General features: G+C 76.7%; 1 protein-coding gene across 1 annotated transcript in view; it reads right to left on the bottom strand.

The window, feature by feature from the left end:
• VPS35L (VPS35 endosomal protein sorting factor like) overlaps positions 1-12,133 on the bottom strand; it is a 108,221-nt gene that overhangs the window by 8,302 nt on the left and 87,786 nt on the right. The window contains exon 30 of the mRNA XM_048494190.1: positions 2,436-2,547. Within this exon, the coding sequence (XP_048350147.1) occupies positions 2,436-2,547 (112 nt within the window). The remainder of the gene's footprint in view (positions 1-2,435; positions 2,548-12,133) is intronic.

Here is a 12,133-nt window from a genome sequence, read left to right as displayed (position 1 = left end):
TATGGAATGGTTCCCCTCAGGCGCCTGGTCTAAGAGTTAAGTGTCAATCCTTTGCTCATTTATTTACCCACAGGTGCTGTCAATTTGACAGTGTTGTCCCCTCATTTTAATGCTTAAGGGTGTGTGTGTGTGCTGAACTGTTTTATATTATTGTTATTTCTGCTGGTTGTAAGGTTGTACCCTCTAGAAAGTTTTTCCCCACAGACTGATTTTAACAGCACCTTGAGCCCTTTTTTATCACACTTTTATTGCATCTTTGTTATTTTACGGCACTGCTTTTGTTTTCTTTTATTCTGATTCTGCTGATTGTAAGCTGTTCTTAGCATTTTTGAAGAATGCAGCCACAAATTCTCTAAACAATAAAAACAGCAATGGCAAACATTTTGTCTAATAAATGAGGATACCATTAGAAAACCTCATGATCAGCCACAGATAAGGCAGGGGTCCACTTACCAGAGGATTCCACAGGGGCATAGAAAAATATTGTTTTGAAAATTAACTAAAACAAAAAGAACTCAATCATTGGACCAGATAATGACACAGCTAGATCTAAGAGGCACACAATTTTGAGAGCTGTTGAGAGACATTTAAATTAAAAGGGGAGGGAGGAGTGGGGAAGAGGAAGAAGAAGAGGAGGAGGAGGAGGAGGAGTTTGGACTCTTCAGCTGAACCAGGGCTTAGGCCTACTCTTCATCAAGAGCTAGAGAGCTGGGTTCTTACAATCCGTTCCCACACATTTCCTATCACCAATACGCAAGCTTGTGTAGCAGGGTGGTTAAGCAAATGCATTATGTATTCCAGGAGATTACCAGTTTATCTTTTGTCTCTTACTAGAGACGCCTTATGCAAGCTGTCCTTTCTCTGATCCCCCTATCTTGCACTTAAGGGATAATAATAATGTTGTAAGAATTACAGGATAACTTGAGTGAAGGAGTCTGAATTCTGCAAGTACCATATAAGTGCTAAGCATTAGTGAACACCACATACTGACTCACAGCAAGAGATGTCCCTGTGTACCCATGTCCTCTGTAAAAGAGTAGAAGGGAACAGAAGGGACTAGTTACAGCAGAAGATATAAAGAGAATGAAACGAGAACATGATCTTTAGATCTGAATAAAGAATTGAAGCAAAGTGTAATTATATCTATTTAAGATGGTTCTGCCTGCCGATAAGTCACGAGTAGGCTGAAAATATATGGAGCTGCATCTCCCTTTTTAACCACAGAGCTGAGAATGCACTGAGGTCACAATGAACTCTTTCAGCATTTCAGCTGCAAAGCTTTCATTACTTTGCAATCCCGAACATCACAAAACAGTGCATATAAACAGTAGGCGTGGTGGAAGGACCCCTCCCCCCCACTCAAAATTAGCTGTGCCTATGCCCCCCCACTCAAAATTAGCTGTGCCTATGGAAGGTCTTCTGACAACTATCATTTGCAAAGAAATTATGGCAGAGACTGTGTGCATCGTGGACAATGACAGTATTTCTCATGTTGTTTACATTCGGATGTGCTGGAAACAGCCTCTACACTGGAACTACCGTTCACAAAATATCCACAGATTTCCAACTCAAAACTCAGGTTGTCTAGTTGCATCTTTGCAAGCCTCTTTTTACCTGGTGGTATCAGTGCAGTACGATTTCGGCATGCCAGTTGCTATGGTCCATGATGCTTATGAAAGAACCATGTCGCTGAAGTTTAGGACTCCATTCTTAAACCCATTAGTATCAGGCTGTGCGATGCATAGGGCATTAATGTACTACACGGGCAGCCATTTAGACCAGGTCCGTTTGTTAATTTCTTTTCGGTTGGGAGTGAAAGCATGAGGAAGAGCAATACAATGCCACTCACTCAGAAAAACTTGACAAGTTGTTCCTCAAAAGGCAAAAAACAGGGACTAAACAAGGATGCTGAATATTCAAGGACAGAGGAAATCAGGACTGACCCTGCTTGTTGGAGCGGGCAGTAAAGGAATATATATGAACACACTACATAAAATGCAGTGTATAAAAATGCACTCATTGAGCCCTAGAGCCCCATGCAGTGAACAGCCTGATAACGCATGCCCTGCAGCAGCTGCAACCTTATTTTTCAATACTGGTAGACAACATATTGTACAAGGCAATAACGTTTTTAAAACATTTCAAAACCTTTTTTGCCTTTAAAGCAAAATAACATCTCTGTCTTTCGAACAAAAGGCAGACAGCCCTTTTGGCGTTGAAGTCAGCGGAGGGCAAGAAGTTGCAAATGAAAGCAGGACAGCAAAGGGAGGAAAGGCTTCAGCAATATGTAGAAGTGTCTGTGTAAAGTTTGGAGCCGTGGTCCTTGATATGAGAACAGAGGTGTTCACAAATATGCCTGAATTTTCATCTCCAAAAAGTTTTATGATTTACACCTTGGAGCGGGGAGGGGAGATGGGCTGTTGCAGTCAACTTACGTTTTTTCTCTTGCTTGGCCCAGAAATCTTGCACCCGCTTAGTAATGTTCTTAGTTTCTCTCAAATGCTTCTGCCACTGACGTAATTCTTGAACCTCAAGTTCGCAGCGGACCTGAAAGTGTTTAAGGGGGAAAAAATAGGCCTGTAAGAAAACTGCTGTTAAGCTTGTCTGTTCTTTAACACCTTAAGTCGACATGACTGCATTTCTGTAAAGGCATATGCAACCAACAGACATCAACAATGGCCACCTGTTTCATCTTTTCTGAAAGAGCCTAACAGGAATAAATTTTCGTTCAGCCCGAAGTGTCAATTATAGATCAATGGCAAGTGCTCCGTTATACTTGCTATAAAAATTCATCTTTCCTTGCTGTGTCAGTGGGGTACATCATGTCCTTTTCTGGTCTTTGTTGCCGTGACTATAATTTCAATTCTATATAAATTCAATTCAAGAACCTCTATCGTGCTGAGGGGTGTGTGTGCGCTGTACTCTTAAAAATGATATCAATGGGTTTAGGCGGGAGTTAACTACATTGAGATTATGCTGTAATGTTCTAACCCTTTTAACACAGTCACTCCTAATCCTAATCGAGTTTGCTTTGTTGATTATGCTTCTGTTTCCTTTCCTCCAAGAACGTAAGAACATAAGGAAGAGCCTGCTGGATCAGACCAGAGTCCATCTAGTCCAGCACTCTATAAGAACATAAGAAAGAGCCTGCTGGATCAGACCAGAGTCCACCTAGTCCAGCACTCTGCTACTTGCAGTGGCCCACCAAATGCCTTTGGGGGCTCACATGCAGGATGTGAAAGCAATGACCTTAAGAACATAAGAAAGAGCCTGCTGGATCAGACCAGAGTCCATCTAGTCCAGCACTCTGCTACTCGCAGTGGCCCACCAAATGCCTTTGGGGGCTCACATGCAGGATGTGAAAGCAATGGCCTTCTGCTGCTGCTGCTGCTGCTGCTGCTGCTGCTGCTCCCGAGCACCTGGTCTGCTAAGGTATTTGCAATCTCAGATCAAGGAGGATCAAGATTGGTAGCCATAGATTCGACCTCTCCTCCATCAATCTGCACAAGCCCCTTTGAAAGCTATTCTGGATATAGAGATGGGGGGTGTCACCTCATTCTACGTGTCCACTTTCCCTTTTCTTTGACTCTGGCCTCCATCCACCTTCCCGCCCTGGTCCTCTTCTCCCAAACTCCTCCCCAGGCTTCTTCAACCTTTCCACTGTCTCAGTGGATTCCTCCTTCCTCCATTCGGATTCATATGCTGTGAGGTGAGAGTTGCATCTGCTACAAAGTGGCACCAAATGGAGGACCAAGAGGATACGGACTTCTTCCCTAATTGAGCTAAATTCCTCCTTGGATTTTTTGTTGTTGTTGTTGCGGAAACCGCCCCCCCCCCGACTCTCGCCATATCCTCCTCCCATGACAAGACCTCAATCAGCAGAAAGCCTCCATGCAAACAACTAGTGAAGCATCAGGGTCTGGTTATTTATAGCACCTGCTACTTGAAATTTATGTAAGGGTTTCCCCCCAGGGCTCCCGCAGCCACACAGATTCAACGTCAAACAGAATAATGATTACAGAGGACTCTTACCCGATAACCCCTCCAAAACGACTGAATGATGAGGCCTGCTTCCTCCTCGGTTAAGAGCAGAGATTTTGGTGGGGGGGGGGGGGGGTGGGGGGGGGGGGGGGTGGGGGGGGGGGGGGGTGGGGGGGGGGGGGGGTGGGGGGGGGGGGGGGTGGGGGGGGGGGGGGGTGGGGGGGGGGGGGGGTGGGGGGGGGGGGGGGTGGGGGGGGGGGGGGGTGGGGGGGGGGGGGGGTGGGGGGGGGGGGGGGTGGGGGGGGGGGGGGGTGGGGGGGGGGGGGGGTGGGGGGGGGGGGGGGTGGGGGGGGGGGGGGGTGGGGGGGGGGGGGGGTGGGGGGGGGGGGGGGTGGGGGGGGGGGGGGGTGGGGGGGGGGGGGGGTGGGGGGGGGGGGGGGTGGGGGGGGGGGGGGGTGGGGGGGGGGGGGGGTGGGGGGGGGGGGGGGTGGGGGGGGGGGGGGGTGGGGGGGGGGGGGGGTGGGGGGGGGGGGGGGTGGGGGGGGGGGGGGGTGGGGGGGGGGGGGGGTGGGGGGGGGGGGGGGTGGGGGGGGGGGGGGGTGGGGGGGGGGGGGGGTGGGGGGGGGGGGGGGTGGGGGGGGGGGGGGGTGGGGGGGGGGGGGGGTGGGGGGGGGGGGGGGTGGGGGGGGGGGGGGGTGGGGGGGGGGGGGGGTGGGGGGGGGGGGGGGTGGGGGGGGGGGGGGGTGGGGGGGGGGGGGGGTGGGGGGGGGGGGGGGTGGGGGGGGGGGGGGGTGGGGGGGGGGGGGGGTGGGGGGGGGGGGGGGTGGGGGGGGGGGGGGGTGGGGGGGGGGGGGGGTGGGGGGGGGGGGGGGTGGGGGGGGGGGGGGGTGGGGGGGGGGGGGGGTGGGGGGGGGGGGGGGTGGGGGGGGGGGGGGGTGGGGGGGGGGGGGGGTGGGGGGGGGGGGGGGTGGGGGGGGGGGGGGGTGGGGGGGGGGGGGGGTGGGGGGGGGGGGGGGTGGGGGGGGGGGGGGGTGGGGGGGGGGGGGGGTGGGGGGGGGGGGGGGTGGGGGGGGGGGGGGGTGGGGGGGGGGGGGGGTGGGGGGGGGGGGGGGTGGGGGGGGGGGGGGGTGGGGGGGGGGGGGGGTGGGGGGGGGGGGGGGTGGGGGGGGGGGGGGGTGGGGGGGGGGGGGGGTGGGGGGGGGGGGGGGTGGGGGGGGGGGGGGGTGGGGGGGGGGGGGGGTGGGGGGGGGGGGGGGTGGGGGGGGGGGGGGGTGGGGGGGGGGGGGGGTGGGGGGGGGGGGGGGTGGGGGGGGGGGGGGGTGGGGGGGGGGGGGGGTGGGGGGGGGGGGGGGTGGGGGGGGGGGGGGGTGGGGGGGGGGGGGGGTGGGGGGGGGGGGGGGTGGGGGGGGGGGGGGGTGGGGGGGGGGGGGGGTGGGGGGGGGGGGGGGTGGGGGGGGGGGGGGGTGGGGGGGGGGGGGGGTGGGGGGGGGGGGGGGTGGGGGGGGGGGGGGGTGGGGGGGGGGGGGGGTGGGGGGGGGGGGGGGTGGGGGGGGGGGGGGGTGGGGGGGGGGGGGGGTGGGGGGGGGGGGGGGTGGGGGGGGGGGGGGGTGGGGGGGGGGGGGGGTGGGGGGGGGGGGGGGTGGGGGGGGGGGGGGGTGGGGGGGGGGGGGGGTGGGGGGGGGGGGGGGTGGGGGGGGGGGGGGGTGGGGGGGGGGGGGGGTGGGGGGGGGGGGGGGTGGGGGGGGGGGGGGGTGGGGGGGGGGGGGGGTGGGGGGGGGGGGGGGTGGGGGGGGGGGGGGGTGGGGGGGGGGGGGGGTGGGGGGGGGGGGGGGTGGGGGGGGGGGGGGGTGGGGGGGGGGGGGGGTGGGGGGGGGGGGGGGTGGGGGGGGGGGGGGGTGGGGGGGGGGGGGGGTGGGGGGGGGGGGGGGTGGGGGGGGGGGGGGGTGGGGGGGGGGGGGGGTGGGGGGGGGGGGGGGTGGGGGGGGGGGGGGGTGGGGGGGGGGGGGGGTGGGGGGGGGGGGGGGTGGGGGGGGGGGGGGGTGGGGGGGGGGGGGGGTGGGGGGGGGGGGGGGTGGGGGGGGGGGGGGGTGGGGGGGGGGGGGGGTGGGGGGGGGGGGGGGTGGGGGGGGGGGGGGGTGGGGGGGGGGGGGGGTGGGGGGGGGGGGGGGTGGGGGGGGGGGGGGGTGGGGGGGGGGGGGGGTGGGGGGGGGGGGGGGTGGGGGGGGGGGGGGGTGGGGGGGGGGGGGGGTGGGGGGGGGGGGGGGTGGGGGGGGGGGGGGGTGGGGGGGGGGGGGGGTGGGGGGGGGGGGGGGTGGGGGGGGGGGGGGGTGGGGGGGGGGGGGGGTGGGGGGGGGGGGGGGTGGGGGGGGGGGGGGGTGGGGGGGGGGGGGGGTGGGGGGGGGGGGGGGTGGGGGGGGGGGGGGGTGGGGGGGGGGGGGGGTGGGGGGGGGGGGGGGTGGGGGGGGGGGGGGGTGGGGGGGGGGGGGGGTGGGGGGGGGGGGGGGTGGGGGGGGGGGGGGGTGGGGGGGGGGGGGGGTGGGGGGGGGGGGGGGTGGGGGGGGGGGGGGGTGGGGGGGGGGGGGGGTGGGGGGGGGGGGGGGTGGGGGGGGGGGGGGGTGGGGGGGGGGGGGGGTGGGGGGGGGGGGGGGTGGGGGGGGGGGGGGGTGGGGGGGGGGGGGGGTGGGGGGGGGGGGGGGTGGGGGGGGGGGGGGGTGGGGGGGGGGGGGGGTGGGGGGGGGGGGGGGTGGGGGGGGGGGGGGGTGGGGGGGGGGGGGGGTGGGGGGGGGGGGGGGTGGGGGGGGGGGGGGGTGGGGGGGGGGGGGGGTGGGGGGGGGGGGGGGTGGGGGGGGGGGGGGGTGGGGGGGGGGGGGGGTGGGGGGGGGGGGGGGTGGGGGGGGGGGGGGGTGGGGGGGGGGGGGGGTGGGGGGGGGGGGGGGTGGGGGGGGGGGGGGGTGGGGGGGGGGGGGGGTGGGGGGGGGGGGGGGTGGGGGGGGGGGGGGGTGGGGGGGGGGGGGGGTGGGGGGGGGGGGGGGTGGGGGGGGGGGGGGGTGGGGGGGGGGGGGGGTGGGGGGGGGGGGGGGTGGGGGGGGGGGGGGGTGGGGGGGGGGGGGGGTGGGGGGGGGGGGGGGTGGGGGGGGGGGGGGGTGGGGGGGGGGGGGGGTGGGGGGGGGGGGGGGTGGGGGGGGGGGGGGGTGGGGGGGGGGGGGGGTGGGGGGGGGGGGGGGTGGGGGGGGGGGGGGGTGGGGGGGGGGGGGGGTGGGGGGGGGGGGGGGTGGGGGGGGGGGGGGGTGGGGGGGGGGGGGGGTGGGGGGGGGGGGGGGTGGGGGGGGGGGGGGGTGGGGGGGGGGGGGGGTGGGGGGGGGGGGGGGTGGGGGGGGGGGGGGGTGGGGGGGGGGGGGGGTGGGGGGGGGGGGGGGTGGGGGGGGGGGGGGGTGGGGGGGGGGGGGGGTGGGGGGGGGGGGGGGTGGGGGGGGGGGGGGGTGGGGGGGGGGGGGGGTGGGGGGGGGGGGGGGTGGGGGGGGGGGGGGGTGGGGGGGGGGGGGGGTGGGGGGGGGGGGGGGTGGGGGGGGGGGGGGGTGGGGGGGGGGGGGGGTGGGGGGGGGGGGGGGTGGGGGGGGGGGGGGGTGGGGGGGGGGGGGGGTGGGGGGGGGGGGGGGTGGGGGGGGGGGGGGGTGGGGGGGGGGGGGGGTGGGGGGGGGGGGGGGTGGGGGGGGGGGGGGGTGGGGGGGGGGGGGGGTGGGGGGGGGGGGGGGTGGGGGGGGGGGGGGGTGGGGGGGGGGGGGGGTGGGGGGGGGGGGGGGTGGGGGGGGGGGGGGGTGGGGGGGGGGGGGGGTGGGGGGGGGGGGGGGTGGGGGGGGGGGGGGGTGGGGGGGGGGGGGGGTGGGGGGGGGGGGGGGTGGGGGGGGGGGGGGGTGGGGGGGGGGGGGGGTGGGGGGGGGGGGGGGTGGGGGGGGGGGGGGGTGGGGGGGGGGGGGGGTGGGGGGGGGGGGGGGTGGGGGGGGGGGGGGGTGGGGGGGGGGGGGGGTGGGGGGGGGGGGGGGTGGGGGGGGGGGGGGGTGGGGGGGGGGGGGGGTGGGGGGGGGGGGGGGTGGGGGGGGGGGGGGGTGGGGGGGGGGGGGGGTGGGGGGGGGGGGGGGTGGGGGGGGGGGGGGGTGGGGGGGGGGGGGGGTGGGGGGGGGGGGGGGTGGGGGGGGGGGGGGGTGGGGGGGGGGGGGGGTGGGGGGGGGGGGGGGTGGGGGGGGGGGGGGGTGGGGGGGGGGGGGGGTGGGGGGGGGGGGGGGTGGGGGGGGGGGGGGGTGGGGGGGGGGGGGGGTGGGGGGGGGGGGGGGTGGGGGGGGGGGGGGGTGGGGGGGGGGGGGGGTGGGGGGGGGGGGGGGTGGGGGGGGGGGGGGGTGGGGGGGGGGGGGGGTGGGGGGGGGGGGGGGTGGGGGGGGGGGGGGGTGGGGGGGGGGGGGGGTGGGGGGGGGGGGGGGTGGGGGGGGGGGGGGGTGGGGGGGGGGGGGGGTGGGGGGGGGGGGGGGTGGGGGGGGGGGGGGGTGGGGGGGGGGGGGGGTGGGGGGGGGGGGGGGTGGGGGGGGGGGGGGGTGGGGGGGGGGGGGGGTGGGGGGGGGGGGGGGTGGGGGGGGGGGGGGGTGGGGGGGGGGGGGGGTGGGGGGGGGGGGGGGTGGGGGGGGGGGGGGGTGGGGGGGGGGGGGGGTGGGGGGGGGGGGGGGTGGGGGGGGGGGGGGGTGGGGGGGGGGGGGGGTGGGGGGGGGGGGGGGTGGGGGGGGGGGGGGGTGGGGGGGGGGGGGGGTGGGGGGGGGGGGGGGTGGGGGGGGGGGGGGGTGGGGGGGGGGGGGGGTGGGGGGGGGGGGGGGTGGGGGGGGGGGGGGGTGGGGGGGGGGGGGGGTGGGGGGGGGGGGGGGTGGGGGGGGGGGGGGGTGGGGGGGGGGGGGGGTGGGGGGGGGGGGGGGTGGGGGGGGGGGGGGGTGGGGGGGGGGGGGGGTGGGGGGGGGGGGGGGTGGGGGGGGGGGGGGGTGGGGGGGGGGGGGGGTGGGGGGGGGGGGGGGTGGGGGGGGGGGGGGGTGGGGGGGGGGGGGGGTGGGGGGGGGGGGGGGTGGGGGGGGGGGGGGGTGGGGGGGGGGGGGGGTGGGGGGGGGGGGGGGTGGGGGGGGGGGGGGGTGGGGGGGGGGGGGGGTGGGGGGGGGGGGGGGTGGGGGGGGGGGGGGGTGGGGGGGGGGGGGGGTGGGGGGGGGGGGGGGTGGGGGGGGGGGGGGGTGGGGGGGGGGGGGGGTGGGGGGGGGGGGGGGTGGGGGGGGGGGGGGGTGGGGGGGGGGGGGGGTGGGGGGGGGGGGGGGTGGGGGGGGGGGGGGGTGGGGGGGGGGGGGGGTGGGGGGGGGGGGGGGTGGGGGGGGGGGGGGGTGGGGGGGGGGGGGGGTGGGGGGGGGGGGGGGTGGGGGGGGGGGGGGGTGGGGGGGGGGGGGGGTGGGGGGGGGGGGGGGTGGGGGGGGGGGGGGGTGGGGGGGGGGGGGGGTGGGGGGGGGGGGGGGTGGGGGGGGGGGGGGGTGGGGGGGGGGGGGGGTGGGGGGGGGGGGGGGTGGGGGGGGGGGGGGGTGGGGGGGGGGGGGGGTGGGGGGGGGGGGGGGTGGGGGGGGGGGGGGGTGGGGGGGGGGGGGGGTGGGGGGGGGGGGGGGTGGGGGGGGGGGGGGGTGGGGGGGGGGGGGGGTGGGGGGGGGGGGGGGTGGGGGGGGGGGGGGGTGGGGGGGGGGGGGGGTGGGGGGGGGGGGGGGTGGGGGGGGGGGGGGGTGGGGGGGGGGGGGGGTGGGGGGGGGGGGGGGTGGGGGGGGGGGGGGGTGGGGGGGGGGGGGGGTGGGGGGGGGGGGGGGTGGGGGGGGGGGGGGGTGGGGGGGGGGGGGGGTGGGGGGGGGGGGGGGTGGGGGGGGGGGGGGGTGGGGGGGGGGGGGGGTGGGGGGGGGGGGGGGTGGGGGGGGGGGGGGGTGGGGGGGGGGGGGGGTGGGGGGGGGGGGGGGTGGGGGGGGGGGGGGGTGGGGGGGGGGGGGGGTGGGGGGGGGGGGGGGTGGGGGGGGGGGGGGGTGGGGGGGGGGGGGGGTGGGGGGGGGGGGGGGTGGGGGGGGGGGGGGGTGGGGGGGGGGGGGGGTGGGGGGGGGGGGGGGTGGGGGGGGGGGGGGGTGGGGGGGGGGGGGGGTGGGGGGGGGGGGGGGTGGGGGGGGGGGGGGGTGGGGGGGGGGGGGGGTGGGGGGGGGGGGGGGTGGGGGGGGGGGGGGGTGGGGGGGGGGGGGGGTGGGGGGGGGGGGGGGTGGGGGGGGGGGGGGGTGGGGGGGGGGGGGGGTGGGGGGGGGGGGGGGTGGGGGGGGGGGGGGGTGGGGGGGGGGGGGGGTGGGGGGGGGGGGGGGTGGGGGGGGGGGGGGGTGGGGGGGGGGGGGGGTGGGGGGGGGGGGGGGTGGGGGGGGGGGGGGGTGGGGGGGGGGGGGGGTGGGGGGGGGGGGGGGTGGGGGGGGGGGGGGGTGGGGGGGGGGGGGGGTGGGGGGGGGGGGGGGTGGGGGGGGGGGGGGGTGGGGGGGGGGGGGGGTGGGGGGGGGGGGGGGTGGGGGGGGGGGGGGGTGGGGGGGGGGGGGGGTGGGGGGGGGGGGGGGTGGGGGGGGGGGGGGGTGGGGGGGGGGGGGGGTGGGGGGGGGGGGGGGTGGGGGGGGGGGGGGGTGGGGGGGGGGGGGGGTGGGGGGGGGGGGGGGTGGGGGGGGGGGGGGGTGGGGGGGGGGGGGGGTGGGGGGGGGGGGGGGTGGGGGGGGGGGGGGGTGGGGGGGGGGGGGGGTGGGGGGGGGGGGGGGTGGGGGGGGGGGGGGGTGGGGGGGGGGGGGGGTGGGGGGGGGGGGGGGTGGGGGGGGGGGGGGGTGGGGGGGGGGGGGGGTGGGGGGGGGGGGGGGTGGGGGGGGGGGGGGGTGGGGGGGGGGGGGGGTGGGGGGGGGGGGGGGTGGGGGGGGGGGGGGGTGGGGGGGGGGGGGGGTGGGGGGGGGGGGGGGTGGGGGGGGGGGGGGGTGGGGGGGGGGGGGGGTGGGGGGGGGGGGGGGTGGGGGGGGGGGGGGGTGGGGGGGGGGGGGGGTGGGGGGGGGGGGGGGTGGGGGGGGGGGGGGGTGGGGGGGGGGGGGGGTGGGGGGGGGGGGGGGTGGGGGGGGGGGGGGGTGGGGGGGGGGGGGGGTGGGGGGGGGGGGGGGTGGGGGGGGGGGGGGGTGGGGGGGGGGGGGGGTGGGGGGGGGGGGGGGTGGGGGGGGGGGGGGGTGGGGGGGGGGGGGGGTGGGGGGGGGGGGGGGTGGGGGGGGGGGGGGGTGGGGGGGGGGGGGGGTGGGGGGGGGGGGGGGTGGGGGGGGGGGGGGGTGGGGGGGGGGGGGGGTGGGGGGGGGGGGGGGTGGGGGGGGGGGGGGGTGGGGGGGGGGGGGGGTGGGGGGGGGGGGGGGTGGGGGGGGGGGGGGGTGGGGGGGGGGGGGGGTGGGGGGGGGGGGGGGTGGGGGGGGGGGGGGGTGGGGGGGGGGGGGGGTGGGGGGGGGGGGGGGTGGGGGGGGGGGGGGGTGGGGGGGGGGGGGGGTGGGGGGGGGGGGGGGTGGGGGGGGGGGGGGGTGGGGGGGGGGGGGGGTGGGGGGGGGGGGGGGTGGGGGGGGGGGGGGGTGGGGGGGGGGGGGGGTGGGGGGGGGGGGGGGTGGGGGGGGGGGGGGGTGGGGGGGGGGGGGGGTGGGGGGGGGGGGGGGTGGGGGGGGGGGGGGGTGGGGGGGGGGGGGGGTGGGGGGGGGGGGGGGTGGGGGGGGGGGGGGGTGGGGGGGGGGGGGGGTGGGGGGGGGGGGGGGTGGGGGGGGGGGGGGGTGGGGGGGGGGGGGGGTGGGGGGGGGGGGGGGTGGGGGGGGGGGGGGGTGGGGGGGGGGGGGGGTGGGGGGGGGGGGGGGTGGGGGGGGGGGGGGGTGGGGGGGGGGGGGGGTGGGGGGGGGGGGGGGTGGGGGGGGGGGGGGGTGGGGGGGGGGGGGGGTGGGGGGGGGGGGGGGTGGGGGGGGGGGGGGGTGGGGGGGGGGGGGGGTGGGGGGGGGGGGGGGTGGGGGGGGGGGGGGGTGGGGGGGGGGGGGGGTGGGGGGGGGGGGGGGTGGGGGGGGGGGGGGGTGGGGGGGGGGGGGGG

Source organism: Sphaerodactylus townsendi, linkage group LG04, assembly GCF_021028975.2.
Source record: "Sphaerodactylus townsendi isolate TG3544 linkage group LG04, MPM_Stown_v2.3, whole genome shotgun sequence".
NCBI lineage: Eukaryota > Metazoa > Chordata > Lepidosauria > Squamata > Sphaerodactylidae > Sphaerodactylus > Sphaerodactylus townsendi.
The sequence above is the reverse complement of the archived record's forward strand: the minus strand, read 5'-3'. Positions and strand labels throughout refer to the sequence as shown.